The 16,896-nt window shown below is 35.7% G+C and overlaps 1 protein-coding gene across 1 annotated transcript in view; it reads left to right on the top strand.

The window, feature by feature from the left end:
* MRPS31 (mitochondrial ribosomal protein S31) overlaps positions 1 to 16,661 on the top strand; it is a 28,651-nt gene extending 11,990 nt beyond the window's left edge. Inside the window, exons 4-7 of the mRNA XM_027856932.1 lie at positions 5,134 to 5,271; positions 8,457 to 8,533; positions 11,937 to 12,080; positions 16,046 to 16,661. Of these exons, the coding sequence (XP_027712733.1) occupies positions 5,134 to 5,271; positions 8,457 to 8,533; positions 11,937 to 12,080; positions 16,046 to 16,275 (589 nt within the window). The 3' untranslated portion in view covers positions 16,276 to 16,661. The remainder of the gene's footprint in view (positions 1 to 5,133; positions 5,272 to 8,456; positions 8,534 to 11,936; positions 12,081 to 16,045) is intronic.
* The last annotated feature ends 235 nt before the right edge of the window (positions 16,662 to 16,896 follow it).

Below are 16,896 nucleotides of genomic sequence, written 5' to 3'. Positions count from 1 at the left end.
GGAAGAGAAGCAGGGTGGCCTCAGAGTCAGGAATCTCTGGGCAAGTTATTAAATTCTCAGTATCCCATGCAACTTGTAGACTAAAATTTGCCGAGCAGTTATTGATCTTCATTGCTAACAACTTCTACTCATTGGAGAGCTCTCTAGTCAATGAAGTCATAGATTTCATTTTGACCAAAAACAAAAGTAATTCACTTACATAGTGAGTATATTAGAGAGTTAGGAAATACTGAAAGGGAACATTGCCATCAGCTTGGGATATTAGAGAAAACTGTTATTTGATGATGATGACGAAGATGACTGAAGGAAGGATAAAGCATTTGTTAAGCCCCCGTTGTATGCCAAGCACTGAACTAAGTGCTGACGATACACATAGAAAAAACTGGAATAGCCACTTCTTATACTTTAGTTGTGAGAGACAGTATTTTCATGTATTAGTCAAAGGGCAGATAGAAAGACCCAGAAGACCTGAGGGTGTAGAGATGGGGAGGGTAGCAAGGCCCAGGGTTTTCTAGGTGGTATCAGGAGGTCAGATGACAGCACCAAGGAGCTGCCAGGCATGTAGAAGCAAGGCCTAGGTGGACCTCTGGAGGCATTGACAGGGCAGATGGTAAGACCTACCATTCTCCTTCCCAGTAGGAGGAATAGAGTGAGTGATGCCCATTTCCTTCAGGCCCTGTGAGCAGGTAAATGGCCCAGGTGGAAGGGGCAAGGCAAGGGAGGATTCATAGTGTTAGTTGCAGCTTATGGCTCCAGATAGAAGATAAGGTTGGTGAGACCATGGCCAAGGGTTGTAGTTCTGTGAGACAAGTCAGCTTTGTGATATTTAGTGGCCAAAAATGGCATTCTTAACCTGCATAGACTTGTGCCAGTGATTGCAAGGAGAATTAGACACTAACAGAGAACAAAATTCCATGCCAAAAGCACTGGCTCTGGAGTCCAAGGGCATAGGTTCACCTCCTACTTCAGTGCTCACTAACTGGGCTACCTTGGGCAAGACATTTAACCTCCTTGAAGAGCCTCATTTTCTTCATCTTTAAAAATGAGGGAATTAGATTAGATGGTCTCTGCATTTCTTGCTATCTCTTGACCTACTATCCTGCCATCATAATATATATCAGCAAAATGTTAGGGATCATAATAGCATTTAAAATTTTCTCTGTGTGGAACTATCTGCCACCAATACGATATAGGAAGAAGTTGTGGAAAGGGAGTAAAGACCAATGTTATAGTCTTGGTTCTGCTTAGTATCAGCTAGTTGTATGACTGTTAACAAGTTATGTAACCCCCAGTTAAACCTTAGTTTTCTTCACATATAAAAATGAATGGTTGATCTTTAAGGTCATTTTGGTGTCTAAAATTCTATAATTCTAAGTGTTGAAATGTATATAATCCTTAAACACATAGCTTTTGCTTGTTAGGATTATTTGAGAATTAATCTGATGCAAAGGATTATTTTTTTTTAAACTTAAACATAAAAGTGAGTTAAATTTTTTAATAAAACTTTATGAAAAGGAGCGTGTTCAGATTTATACAGATACATTAACATTACCTGGAAATTGTCCTATAAAACAAAACTGTTGCCTTTTGTAGTGTTAGAGTGATTGTACCTCTGATCAATACAGTGACCCAAGACAATTCTAAAGGACTCATGATGACAAATATTATCCATATCCAGAGGGGGAACTGGTGAACTCTTGAGTGTGGATTGAAGCATACTTTTTTCCTTGCTTGGTGGAAAGGGAGGGGTGGCAATATGGCTAATATGGAAATATGCTTGCATGACTTAACATGTGTAATTGATATATTGCTTGCCCTCTCAATGGGTAAGGGAGGGACTGGAAGGAGGGAGAGAATTTGGACCTCAAGATTTTTAAAAAAATGTTTAAAAAACAAAGTATCTGTTAGAGCAAAAGCAAAATATATTAGAATTTTTTTTTTAAAGCAAAGAAAATGCATTTGTTTTGTGTCCCCTTCCTAGCCTGCCTGAAGTTCCACAGTCTTTGGGTGTGTAATTAATTTATGAAATTATGAAATGGGGGCAGGCGTTCCTTGTTCTTTGGGTACTTGCCTGGAAAGACCATGACTGGCAGCAGGAAATGAGGTGCTAATCATACTTTAATTAAGCACAGAAGGCATGGGGGAAGAAGCTCATAAAGGCAGAGACAAGCAGCAAAAGAGGCAGATGTTGGTGTGGGGATGGGGGAATAGGATGGTGAAGAAAGAGGAGGGGGAGAGGCAGAGAATATCACTCACATAACCATGGATTAGAGTTGGGAGCACTAGGCAGCAGGGACCTGAAGGAGATAGAAGAAGGCTTGGGGGGCAGGAGTTTGAAGTCTCATTTTCATAGGGATTTGGGAGGGAACATTATTAGTTGATTAACATATACAAATCATCTCAACATTAGCGGTAAAACTTTAAAGTTAACATGTCCTCATTATCTCCAAGTTATCAGGTCTTTTTTGATGTTCTCTTGGTCTGGAATTGTGGAGGTCTGGGATTTGTCTAGAATTAACATATCATAGGACCAGAACCCTGACAACAATACCTGGATGGCTTCTGCTGACTCAGCACCTATTACCAGGATGTGAATTTTGGTTACTATATGATACAGTTTGTAAATTATGCTCCTTTGATCTTTGGGATCATTTGTGACATGACTTCCAAGTTCTGCTTTACATCTTAATTTCTGCTATTTCACTTTTATACTGGCTACTTATAAACTTATTATATTGATTAGAAGGGGAGGGGTTCCAGAAGGACCAGAGTAAGATGCAGTTTTAATGATGTTTTCCTTTTCTTTTTTTTTAAATGTAGTTCGTGGGATCATAGTTGTAGTCAGATTTTACAGAGTTCTGACTTTGCTGAATTTTTTTCTTTATTGCTTCATACAACTCTTGCTACATTTCCTTGTGTGTTTTGTATTATTCATATCACTATATTTTATTACCTTAATATAACATATATTGGCTCTTATCTAGTGCTAGACATATAGGTTGTTTTCTCAGTATTTTTCTGTTGCAATTAAGCAGCTAATTCTGATCAGTAAAGAAATTAGTGATCAAAATAAAAATGATGAAAACCTATGGAGAATTTGTCATTTTAAAGTTCATGATAGAGCCATCCTCCAATTGATAAATGATTAGTTGATGACCAGGCAGTTCTCAAAGCTATCCAAGATACGAAGAAATGCATCAAATCACTAATAATTAGAGAAATGCAAATTAAAGCAGCTCTGAGGTTCTACTTCACTTTCATCAGATTGGCAAAGATGACAAAAATGGATAATGACATGTCAGATGGGCTAAGGAGAAAAAAGACATTAATTCATCATTGGTGGAACTGTGAATTGGGTACAGCTATTCTGGAAAGCAATATATAACTAGGTTCTGAGAGTCACTAAACTGTGCATTCCCTGTCACCCAATGAGATCTTTTCTGGGTCTATACCCAGAGCAAAAGGACACATATTATAAAAAGTATTTATAGCAGCTCTTTTTTTAGTAGCAAAGAACAAGAAACCGAGGGGGTGCCTATCATTTGGGAAATGACTGAACAAGCTATGGTATATAAATGAACGGAATAATGTGTTGTAAGAAATGATGAAGGGTATGATAATCAGAGAAACCTAGGAAGACTTGTATAAACTGATACAGAGTCAAGTGAGCAAAACCAAGAGAACAATGTTTACAATAACAATGTCCATAAAGATAACTTTGATAGAAGACTGATGATTTACTGCGCTACCTACTTCCTAACAGAGAGGTTATGAATTCAAGATTCAGAATGAGACACACATGTTTTGACATGGACAGTGTGAGAATTTATTTTGCTTGTTTGTGAATATTTGTTAAAAATGTTTTTCTTTTAAATTGAGGGCTTAATGGGGAAGGTAAGAAAAAAATGAATGCTTGTTAATTGAAAGATAAAATAAGATGAAAGAAAAAAATTTTAAGTTCATGATTGCCAGTGAATCTGGACATATAAGACATACTCTAGATTTTAAGGAAACAAATTTCAACAAGATCAAAGAAAAGACAGTTATCCCTCTTTGGCCTGAGATTATAAAGGAGAAGACAGTTCAAAAGGAATGGAAGAGTTTCAGAAATGAAAGTCTGCCAACACAAAGAGAATGATGGAGCTTCCCCAAAGAGAACTATCTGATAAGCCCAGATTTTAAAAACGTATGTATAAAAAAAAAGGGACATGGGACTAAGGGAGTCTTCCAAAGTGGCATAGACCTACAGAAATAGTATCAAGAAGACTAAGGCCTCAGATAAGCCGAGACTTGTTTTTTAAAAGGCTAGGAGTAGATGGAGAGTTACCCAAAAAAACCAAAAACTTTTTAAAAGTCTGTTTGGGGAAAAAAAGAAGGGTGAGGTCTACTGCATGGAGCACATGGTATAGAACTAAACAATACAGAGGACGCAGAGCAAGAGAAAAGATAGAGACTAGATGACTACCTAGAGAGTAATAAGGGTATTAATATAGCTGTTAAGAATTTTGATGAGTTGGCCTAATATGGTCACTTTAATTTCTAACATTCTGTGTTCCTGTTGTATGAAAGACTTGAGGGGATGAAGTTCTTCAGAATCTATAAAATTATTCCTAAAACTCTTACTGTAAGCTTGAGCAAGTTCTTTCACTCAGCTCTCTGAATGTTATTTTCTCCCAGATAGAAATGAAAAAAAGTTTACCAATCTATCCTTGTTAAAAATTGAGAGAGAATAAGAGAGAGAGCTTCTAGCTGTTCACATATATCATAACAGTGAATTAGTGACCTGAAGTATCTTTGCTGTGGAGTATAGTTTCATTGAGATTGTCTTTTATTCTTTTAAGTTCAGAGCTTGTGATTTATTTTAAGTTTGAAGGACTACTACAGTTTTTAATGAAGAAATCCAAAGAACAATTAAAAAAGATAAAATGAGAACCTTAAAGAGCTGAAGTAAGGGAATATTAACTGATGTCTTGTATGGTTGCTGATTCATACTTGTCAGTTTCAAAGTGGTTATAGTAACCTGATATAAAGATTAAGTAGCATGAGTCATCATTACAAGTCAGCAAGCGTATTACTATTTTGTGGTTAGAATTTTCAGTGCTTATTTAGCCATTTTTGTTATTTAAATTTCAGTGACATAATTTCAGATATGAAGATCGCCAAGTCATCTGCATCTCGAATTTATACCAGGCCAGACCGTCAGATTCAGTTTGATGAAGGACATGGATTTTTGTCTGTGAAAGAGTTGTTGGACCATGATTCTAGGAAAAGGTACTTCTCTTTAATTCTCAATTTTTGTTTGCTTCATTTTTCTAACTATGCCTATAAGTTTCCTTCCCTTCTCTTGGTTATGGATTTCTCTTCTGTGTCTGCCTGCCCATAGTGTATTAGGCAGAAAGGGTACATTAAAATCCGTCCTCCCAGTCTGTGCTGCCCTGTTCTGTTCATCGGAGGTGGATTCATCATCCAGGTACGGATATTGTTCCAGGAGCATCTGTACTGATTAGAGTTTTCCTGACTTGGACTAGTAAACTTGACCAAGTCTTAGATGAGCAGTCTTCGTCTGGCAGCCTGGTTTTCCATTGTCCATTAGTGACGTGAAGTAAACTCTTACCAGCTTATATTAACATACCCTGGTCTTTCTCTTTAGCAAAGGAAATCAGAAAACCAAAAACAAACAAACAAACAAAAAAAGACAATCAACATCTCCTGAGTTACCATTACTGAGTGAAATGATCTATTGTTTCAACACTTTCTCTGGGGCACTTATAAGATGTTGATTCTCTCTTTTTTTTGTTTTTGGTTCTCTGATTTAATTAGCTTCCATGGGTTCAATGAGCCTGTCTACAGAGATGACTTTTAAGTCTATATATACAGCTCTAATCGCTCAGTTTTGCAGTTTAGCATCACCATTGGTGTGCTGGACATCTCCTTCAGCATCTTCTGTTTGTCACATCCAAAACATAACTCATCTTTTCCATCCCTCAGCTCCCTAAACCCGTCCCTCCTCCGACAATTCCTATTGCTGTTGTGAGGGTACCTCCATCCAGTTATGCTGGTCTCCTCCTTCTCCCTTACTTCCCGTTTTCAGTCAGTGGTCAAGTTGTATTCTACCTCCATAGCAGCTTTTCCCTCCCTTCTTCCCTCAATTTACATAGCTACCAATCTATTTTATTCCCTTATTAAGTTAATTTTAATAAGTGCCTACTTTGTGCTAGGTCCTGAAGATTCAGAGATAAAAATAATAGTCCCTGCCCTCAAAAAGCTTACGTTGTACTAGAGGGATACAATATGAACACGTATGAATAAATACAAAGTAATTTCAGAAGAAGGAGAAAGAAAACACCTCTGTAGAAATTGGCAGCTAACCACTGTTAAACTGGTAGATCAGTGGAATTGTGTAGCTATAGCTTGCTAGATTTTTGCAAAATATTTGCTAAAGTCTCTTATACTATTCTTATGGAAAAGATGAAGAGATGTGGACTAGAAGAGAGTGTAATTATATGGATTCAAACCGATTGAATGGCTGGATTCAGAGTAGTTGTTAATGGTTCCGTGTCCGCCTGATAGGAAGTCTCCATTGGAGTCACCTGGGGATCTGTGCTTGGTCTTGTGCTGATTAACATTTTTGTCAGTGACTTGAAAGACATGCATGGCATGCAGGTGACACAAACTGGGAGAAATAGCTAACAAACTGCATGATAGAATCAGGATCTAACACGATCTTGACTGACCAGAACAACTTATCAAAACTTGAACCCAAAATAGATTAAAAAAAGATATGGCCTTTCTACCTCCCACCCTTTTTGATCTACTTTTAATAGTTGGGAAGTGACTGTCAAAACCTGGGAACAGTACAGTTTAAAGGAGTGATTTCTATCCCCAACCCTCCAGCCATATTTTGGCATCTGTGTTTGTTTGGAAGGTGAGTAGCAGAATGGTATACTTCCCCCCCTTCCCAAACGTCTCCCACTTAGAACCCACCAATTAAAAGATTGTTTATATTAATGGGCTCCCCTATTAAAATGCAGATATACCCTGGGGATTTAAGCTGATCAGCAATTTCTCCATTATTGAGAATTACCATAATCAGCTAATTAGATTGCTTAATATCTAGTTGAGATCTCTACTGTGGGGACAGTTTGAATTGCTAGGAAGTGGGGGGGAACTGTTATTTTAAGTTGACAGCAGGCCTGGAGGGCTTTGAATAACCAGAAAACTGTAAAAAAAAAAATTTAAAAAAAGCACTATGGGGTGAGAAATTGAAGCCCAGGAGATTGAAAGAGAGGCATAAAACCAATTTTGCCTGGGTCCTAATGTCTAAAATGGCTTTGCAAGCTATGGAAAGTTGTGTCTCCACCTTGGGTGCATTAGGTTGCTGAGCCTTATCTGTTGGTGGAAAATCACTTTACACAAACATGAAAGCTTAAAAATCCTATGTTATCCCACTCACACTTTCCAAATTCATTTGTGATGCACATGTATGTATGTATGATCCAAATCTATGCTTTCATTGGCTGTAGGAAACTTATACTACAGATGAGTGAATGTGCTCTGCATTTTAAAAGTGTAGAGTTGCCCCAAGGCCTGAGAGGCACTCCACCAAGGCTACATGGCTAGTATTTATCTGAGACATGACTTGAACCCCTGGCTTTCTGACTTACCAGCCTGCTAGTATGTGTTGAAAGTTTTGGGATCAGAAAGAGTAGATTAAAAGCAGTTCAAAGACCAATTTAGAAGCTAGTTTTTAATATGTCACATTGGCATTTCACTTTGAAAATCCTGCAAATGAGAGCAGGAAGCAGTGAAATATGAAACAGTTCATCAGAGTGGAATATGTTTGCAAAAAGAATGAACTTGAAGTATAGGAAAAAAAGATTAACATGTCATTAATTATGATTAATTAAAAGACTATTAAGTAGAAACTACATGAATATTCTAAACAGTGAGACTGCTTTGTAAGTTGAAATGTTTTGATTTAGCTGTTATCTTTTGTAATTAAAATGTACAGTATTTTATGCAATTAAAAAGGCAAGAAATGGTATTCCTAATGTTGAAGTAATAACTGCTAAACTGAGATATGATAATTTTGCCATTACATTGGGTTTTCTTATGACTTAAGTTGAAATAAATCAACTATAAAATATTATACATAATTTATACATATTATACAAATTATATATATTTGTATAATATTGCATATTATACAAATCCTTTCAGTAAGAATGTTGGGAATTGAACTGCATTACCTAATGAATTGCCTTAATGAAATAAAAATTCAAAGGTATAAACCTTATTGCGTCTGTTACCAAGAGATATCAGTCTGGTTTGGGTCAGAACTTGTTTTAACTTATACCTTTAAAACATTTCATGTAAAATATTTTTCTCACAAACAACTTAAAACTGGAGCATATGGAAGTGTTCTTAGGAAATAATTTTTCCCCCTTTGATTTTAGGAAAGGATTATTCATGGGGAAGAGACTTAATGTTTTCCCTGTGGCTGAAACTGCTCCTGAAGAGGCATCTGAAACAGGTTGGTTATGAAACAACAATAACAAATTACTTTCCTCAAGGATTTGTTTCTCAAAGACGGCAATGTTTTATATCCATAGTGGCAAAGTATTTGAATGTTCTATCCTGTTAGTGACCTAAATCTTAGAAATAGTGGTTAATTATATCACTGGCTTCCCCAAATGAACACTCTCCATTCTTTGTGATGAATAGGTTAAATATTCTCGCTTGTGTGACTACAAAATGTTATTCAACATAGCAGCTAGAAATATGGAGGAAAACACTTGTGGCGTATTCTTTTCCCCTTTTAATTAGTCTTTATCGTCTAAATTCTCCTGTCTTCTTTTTTAGAGTTAGAAGTAAAATTCCTTAGTTTTCAGTTATAATTAGAAGGTATGTTACCTAGAGACATGGGATTAAATACTGTGGTAGATGGAAACACGAACGCACTGGGAACCTATCTCCTCTCCTCCCACCAAAAAATAGATTAATCCTATAAACTTATCCTCACAGCTACCGCCCATGGAGTACATGGCAAGAAAGTCACTTTTTGTGTTTGTGGCGTAGAGAACCTTGTATCTAGCTTCATGTGGAGTGGACCTTGTATGTATGAGATATTTGTAAGTTGGCCTAGGTTATTTGAAAATAGAGATGATATATTGACATTGCAGAAAGCATATGCAGAAAGGAAGTGTGTACTGTGCTAGAAGGATGATACTGAAGTAAATATCGGACATACTGACAAGGTCTTTGAAGCACTACTTCTCTTAAAATGGTTACAGTTGAAGTTCTTGTCAAATACTGGTAAATCAGACAAATAGCCAAATCGTCCAAACTTGAGTATTTAAACTACTCTGAAGGACAAAGCTGTCTCTTTCCAAGAGACCCATCTGTATGACTCTCTTTTGTTCAGAGAAGCTCATGTCTTTCATTTTCTACACTTATTATTACTTGAAACCATGATTGCTACTGTATTATCGTTGCCTGGTAGGTGGAAGAGGAAGCAGACTATAGCTCAACTTTAATTTTCATCTTCTTAGTTGGTTTCCGCATGGATGGGATGACTTGAACATTTGGATCAAGGTTGCAATCATAGTAAAGAATGAATTTTATTATCTCTATATGAATGATGACATCTGATTACATTGGTATATTTTCATTCATTCAAACAATGAGCTGTCTCTTAATAACCTATAGTGTCTGCAATTTGTACTTTAAAGCCTTTGGGGCAGTGGTTTAAGTAAAGAGGAGAATAAAATGAAGTGTAGCACCACCATTTTGGACATTTAAAATTGGATGTCCTCAAGAAACTGAACTGATTATCTTTTTCCCAAACCCTTCTCTTTTCTAAACTTCCCATTTCTGTTGAAAATACTGCCAGATTTGTAACTCCAGCATTATCCTTGACTCATGTTCTTCATCATCTCACATATATAGTCATTTGCCAAGTCTTGCCATTTCAACCTGCATAACATATTTCTTATTGGAACTCTTCTTCATGTTCACATAACTACTATGTTATTTCAGGCCCTTATCAGCATCTTACCTAGATTATTGTAACAGCCTCCTAATTGCTCTCCCTGTCTCAAGTCTCACACCACTGCAGTCTATTCTACAAGCTGCTGCTGAAGTAATTTTTCTTTAGTGCAAATCTAACCATGTGACTGCCCTACTCATGTAACTCCAGTAGCTTTCTATTACTTCTAGAATAAAACATCAACTGTTTTAACTTTTAAAGGCCTATATGTCTTGGACGCAACTTATATTTCCAGTCTCATTGAACATTACTCCCCCATCCTGTACTTTGTGATTCGGCCTTAAGGGCCTTCTTTCTGTTTTTCACGTACAGCTGCATCTCATAGCTCTATTCCTTTACCCTACTAGCTGTTCTCTCTGCCTGGAATGCACTCCGTACCGTTTCTTCCTGTAAGACACAGCTCAAGGACCATCTTTGTCATGAAATCTTGCCTGATTTTCCCACACTACTCATGCCCTCCTTCCCAAACTACCTTGTATTTAACTTTTTGTATACATTTGTATCTATTCTCTATATTTATGCTGTGTGTATATATATATATAGATATGTACCTATTCTTTCCTTCATTAGAATATAAGATCTTGGGGCAGCTGGGCAGCCCAGTGGATAGAGCACCAGCTCTGGAGTCAGGAGAACCTGAGTTCAAATCTGGCTTCAGACACTTGACACTTACTAGCTGTGTGACCCTGGGCAAGTCACTTTAACCCCATTGCCTAGCCAAAAAAAAAAAAAAAAATGAAAGAAAGAAAGAACATAAGATCTTTATGGATGAGGATTGTGTCATTTTTTGTACTTATGCCTTCCGTGCCTGGCACATAGTAACTGGTGCTTAATAAATGCTTTTTTAGTTACAGTAGTAAAACACAGAAAACTTATACAGTGTGATTCCTTCTGAAGTCTTAAGAACTAAGGCGGCTTTTTCTACTGGGAATTTTGTGAGAATTGCTATGAATAGCACTAATCACATTATTTGTATTGATGCCTTTACTGGTCATCAAAACTGAGAAGTCTTTAATTCTTATCTTGATGAAATCTATTCCAGGTACCAGATAATTATTAACAAGATCAAGTTCAATTTTAATAATAGCTAACATTAATGTGAGAATTTGTTTTGTTTGATTATACATGTTTATAAGAAAGATTTTGTTTTTCTTGCTTTCTCAATGGGAGAGGGAAGTAGAAGGGAGAGCAGGTGGATCTTCTTTTGAAGAAAAAAGTTAATTTAAAAAAGAACGAAAAGGCATCTGGGACTTTGGAAATTTTGTTCTTTTCTGTAATGTTTACTTTTACCTCAATAAGCCTTTGAAATGTAATGAAACCTGTTAGTTACAATAATAACAAAGTAACTACTGACATTTTTTATGGTACTTTATGGTTTCTAAGGTATTTAACATATATTTAACCCTCACAACTAGGCTGTAAGATATATAGTGCAAATATTATCATTCCCCTTTATAGCAAAGAAAACCACAGTTCAGAAAAATGAAATAAGTTGTTGAAGTTTACATAGCTTATAAGGGGCAGGCTCCATTTCCAACATACTTTCTATTAGACTACACCTTAGTTATGAAGGCATCCTTAAAATTCTATAAGTTCTCTACCTTTATAGGAAAAGACATCATTTTTAATTGTTTGAGGTTTTTTTTTTTCAGCAAATAGGAAGTTGAACCTTCTGTATATTAGAAGAAAGCTTAAATCGTTATATCATTCAAGTCAAAACGTTAACCTTTCTAGTGTTTCTCAATTATGGATAATAAGTGAAATAGTCTTATGAACGTTATCTTGTAAATTTCATGAGTCTAAAAACCTAGTATTAATGTTCAATTTTAACTTTTTGGGATAAAGATCTTTATGGTTACACTTATTTGAAGTAATTTGTTTACTACAGAGACATCACCAACACTTTGGGATGTGGAATTTGCTAAACAGTTAGCCAAAGTAAATCAACAGCCCCCCCAGAATGCTTTTGAAGAGATGATCCAATGGACAAAAGAGGGAAAACTCTGGACGTTCCCAATTAACAATGAAGCTGGTATGTTGTTTGTTTTTTTTTTCTAAATTAGGAGATGGAAACTACTTCTGGTAGATTCTAAGGTGGAAACTCCATATGTGTATATTAATTTGAGTAAATACCTTCTTATTACCTTAAAATGAGTTTTTAGAGAGATTTGAGATAAGACTTTTAGATTTCCATTTATTCCTGGCCACTTAGCAAGGAAACATGAAAAATGACATGGCAGATGTTCATTCTTGATGTCATATGTTAATAAAGTTTATTGTATCCATTTAAGTAGTGACATCTTTTTAAATTCTGAAGACATTATGGTGTGGCACTTCTAATGCATTATACAGAGTTGAACAGATTTTGAGTTTGCTTTTAAGATCTTAGTGGGACTTTAAAATCTTCACTGTATAAAATCACTGAGTTAAAAGTACCTCAGCTTATCTACCTTAACCTATATCTGAAACATTAATTCCTCTATAGAAAGTTGGTTTTCTTATAAATTGAATGTGTTATGAATTTGAAAGGTCTTACGCAAATTTTCCATGGGAAGCCATGATTCTCAGAAAAGTTGTTTCCACAAACAAAGCGCAGGAGGCCTTGAACTAAGAATCTGGCATCTTTTTTCTATTCCCCTTGAATGCTGGAGCTACCTAAATCAAGAGGAAAACAGCCTAGCTACAGTATATTTGTTTATCCTGTTTTGCCATCAGCTAAAACGTATCAAATATTTTCTGAATATTCTTTTGAATAGTTGTTTTCATTCAGTAGAGAGCCACTGAATTTCTTTAGTGGATCAGAAAAGGTATGTCACCGAACTGCATAAAAATGACAAACTTTTACATAGGTTTTGGGAAGTTTAAATAGAATTTTAGGCTTTTTGATTTTTAATTAGCACTGTAATAGAATTTCTATTTTGAGATGGAAATACTTTTTTAAAATGTTACTTGTGTATTTTCAATTGAATATAGAATGGAATATTTTAGAATGGAATAGAATGGAAAATTTTAGGTAGCCCTGAACTAGCTTTCATTGTTCCTTTATTTATTTATTTTTTTGGTGAGGCAATTGGGGTTAAGTGACTTGCTCAGGGTCACACAGCTAGTAGTGTCATGGTCTGAGGTTGGATTTGAACTCAGGTCCTCCTGACTCCAAGGCTGGAGGTTTATCCACTGTGCCACCTAGCTGCCCCTTGTTCCTTTATTTTTAAGGAAGGTTAAATGTTACAGAATCTTTTTTGAGTCTTGCTGAATTTTCTCTTGTCATGTTACAATTTTATTGTACACATTACTCACGTATTACATATGTTTATTCGTGTTTTAAAATACTTGTACATGTTCTTGAAAATGCAACAAAATAGAATTGGTTAAAAAAAAAAAACCTCTTCTCAAGAAAATGATTTCATTCATTCCTAAAACATTAATAACTATTATGCAAATTGGGTGATTTAAGCCCTGACAAAGTTAACATTTTGATAAGGTAGTGTTCCAGTGTAATTAGGTATGGCCTTGTATTATATCCTCTGGATAGCTGGACTTCTCGTATTGCTGTGCATTTTTTTTTATTTTGTATAGTATAACTTTTGAATCTGAAATATCAACTGTATTTCCTGGTGCAAGTGGTTACCAAGTACGGTTATAGGAAGGTGAATCAGGGCACATTGTCATAACAACTATGAGATTTCTGTTTCCATTCAACAAACAGTATTGAATTTCAGTGCCTAGCAAAAATTTATCTTAAAGTCGATAAAGTCAGTGAGAATGTTTAGTCTCTGAGAAGGGGGAAAACATCTGTTTTGATCAGTCAGGGAAGAAAAATGTGACAGGTATCTATATACACTGCATATTATTGATGCTGTAGTGTAGGAAAAGGAGGTGTCTCATTTCCAGCTCCTTAAGACATTTGAACATCTGAAGGAAAAACAGGAAAGAAACCATGGAAACTTTTTGAATTTGATCTCCCTCTTCACCACACATTTGTAAACTTCTGAAGACTTTGAGGAACCTGCACTGTGAACTGGTTCCTCACAATAGGGGGCTATTTTCCTTTTGTTGTCCTTGGTATTTAATTTTCATTTTTGTTAAACAAAGGTTATCAGATATCATGTTCTTCACACTTGTCATTAATGAGTTCCATGAAGATTTACACACATTCCTTTGGCAAAGGAAATTCCATCGTTGCTTTACTTAAAACGGTCTTTATACTTTATGAGGTAAAGTAAGTTTTTCTTTAGTTCAATGATTGAACAAATGTGAGCATTGGAACATTATAATGAAAATGACACTTTGAGTGGTTATAGTTAACTTCTTGGTGTTGTGCTTTTTTCTGGTGCCAGAAAGTTAGGGTGTGTGTGTGTGTAAAGCTTTTGTATTTATGGCACCTAAAGCAGCATGTAAAGTAACTTTTAAAATTCAAAGTGGTTGTTTCTTCCACAATTCTTCACACTTCTTGGACATTTTCAGAGGCTATCAGATGATATTAACTAGGTACAACAAGGTGATTTTTTTCCATGTCTCTTAAGCATTGGGTTGAGGAGACGCTAAACCCTTTGTGGATTTGACTGTTCGATAAATTTAGGAATAATATAGCAACACCCAGTTAACAAGCTTTGTTCCTTGAATATGTGCCCAAGCAAGAATTGTCTTTAATCAAAATAATTATAATTGCATTTGAGGAAGTAATGAGATGTTACCTGAAGTCAGTAATTCTCTATTTTGAATTATGTCAAATATAATTGTTTTGACTTCTTATTCCCTTTTCATTGCCACACTTTCACATTACATGGCACAGAATGAGCCAGTTTGGATGTGCTCAATTCATTTGACAGCCTGTTTACTGAGGACCTATTTTATGCAAGGCCATCTGCCTGGAGTAATGGGGAAGAAGTTTAATATTGTAGAGCCCATATTGGTATATTTTTTGATATTTAAGGCCAGAAGAAACTGCTAGAAGAGACTCATGGGGGTAGCATGGAGAGAATCCAGAGCAGAGATTCTGAACCTTTTTTTGTGTCATGGACACAAAGAAAGTAGAAACATAATTCAGAGTGAAGATGGCTAAATTTAATCCAGTGCCCAAAGATGTTCTCTATGCAAAAATAGTTTGGAGATTATTCTTATAAACTGACTTTTGCCCTAATGCGTTTTCTTGCATGGTTCAGGTGTTAGAGTGACACTGGAGTTAAGTTCTTGGTGACGTTGCCATCCTATTATGTGTATCTCTTATTTCTGTTTTACTTTTTTTACTTCCTTTGGCATTTCAGCCCTGAAATGACAGGTATGTTCACTTAAGAGACATTCTTGGCTAAAATGATTACAGACCCCTCCCTGATCATACAAGGGTAATAAGAAGCATGATTGGTCTTTCTCATCCTTGTACTTCCTCGTATACTCTTTTCCCTCCCCCTCCGCTTCCTTATCCAATCAATGGATCAAATAATCCCTTGCCTGCCCATCCTAGACTCTCCAAAATAATAAACACCTAGATCATCTCAGACTTAGGGATAGGGATGGAATTGTGATTTCAGTGTTACAAGAATCTCTTTGGATGAGGAAACGACCTCTGCAATGCAGGTTGGCACCTTCTCTGCATCTCATAGATTAGGGGATCGATTTCTAATATGAAAGAGTATTTCTGTGTATTTGTCACAAAAGGATACCAATTTATTTAATAGATTTAGTGAAAATATCAGTTTCCAGCTTAAAATAGCTTACTTATTTAAATGAGATTGCTATCTTCATGTGTGTCTCAACATATTACACAATGTAAAAAAAAAAATCCCACTCCCAAAAGCAGTGATAAAAAATTCAGAATTCATTGCAGGACCGGTTTATTTGGGAAATATGGGACATAAATATATTCATTTTAAGGCTTTTGTGAAAGAAACCTTTCTTATTCTTAATTGGGGGAAAGAGCAATGAGCTGACTTAGAGCTTTTAATATATTTCTGAGTTATATTTGTGTATACATTCAAATTATATGTGTTTTTTTTCTAGGAGTTGATGATGATGGTGCTGGTTTTCATGAACATGTATTTTTGGATAAATACCTGGAAGATTTTCCAAAGCAAGGACCAATTCGTCATTTCATGGAACTTGTTACTTGTGGACTCTCAAAAAACCCATTTCTAACTGTTAAAGAAAAAGTTGAGCATATAGAATGGTTTCGGAATTATTTCCATGAAAAAAAGGATATTCTTGAAGAAAATAACATTCAATTCAACTGAAAACATGGAAATTTTTGTTCTTTTGGAGATGGACGCTATTACAAAACATATAGAAACTTTACTTTTCCCCTCATGTTAATTTGTGGTGAATAATTATTGTAATTCATTTGTGTTACAACAACATTATGTTGTTTAAGAGATTAGCTGTGGTGGCCAAAAAATATTCTTAGTTGCAAAATTTTCATTATATTCTATAGATAATAAAAATTATGACATGAGAATTGTAATTTCACACAAACCTATCCAATCACTTTCTCTTCATCAAGAAGCCATACTTCAGTCAAGCACCAAGGATTTCTGAAACAATTATAATGTTCCAGGCACTGTGCTAAAGCATTGGAGCTACAAGACAGAAGTGAAACAGGAAACTATCTCTGCCCTCAAAAGGCTTTCCATGGATACACACACACACACACACACACACAGAGGCAGCAGTAAAATATTTGGGAGTTATTTTACAAGCGAGGGTAGAAGGTAGCATTGCTTTTAGTATCATAATATTAATTATCTAAATGCAAGATAAAATGCTCACTGACTACCTAGGGGATGCTGCAGAGAAGTAGCATTATGAAAAGAGATTACAGTATGTTTTCAAGATTCTTCTGGATTTTTTTTTTCTTC

This window comes from Vombatus ursinus, unplaced genomic scaffold, assembly GCF_900497805.2.
Source record: "Vombatus ursinus unplaced genomic scaffold, bare-nosed wombat genome assembly UNPS02011700.1, whole genome shotgun sequence".
Taxonomy (NCBI): domain Eukaryota; kingdom Metazoa; phylum Chordata; class Mammalia; order Diprotodontia; family Vombatidae; genus Vombatus; species Vombatus ursinus.
Note: the sequence above shows the minus strand (reverse complement) of the source record. Positions and strands in the feature narration are given on the sequence as shown.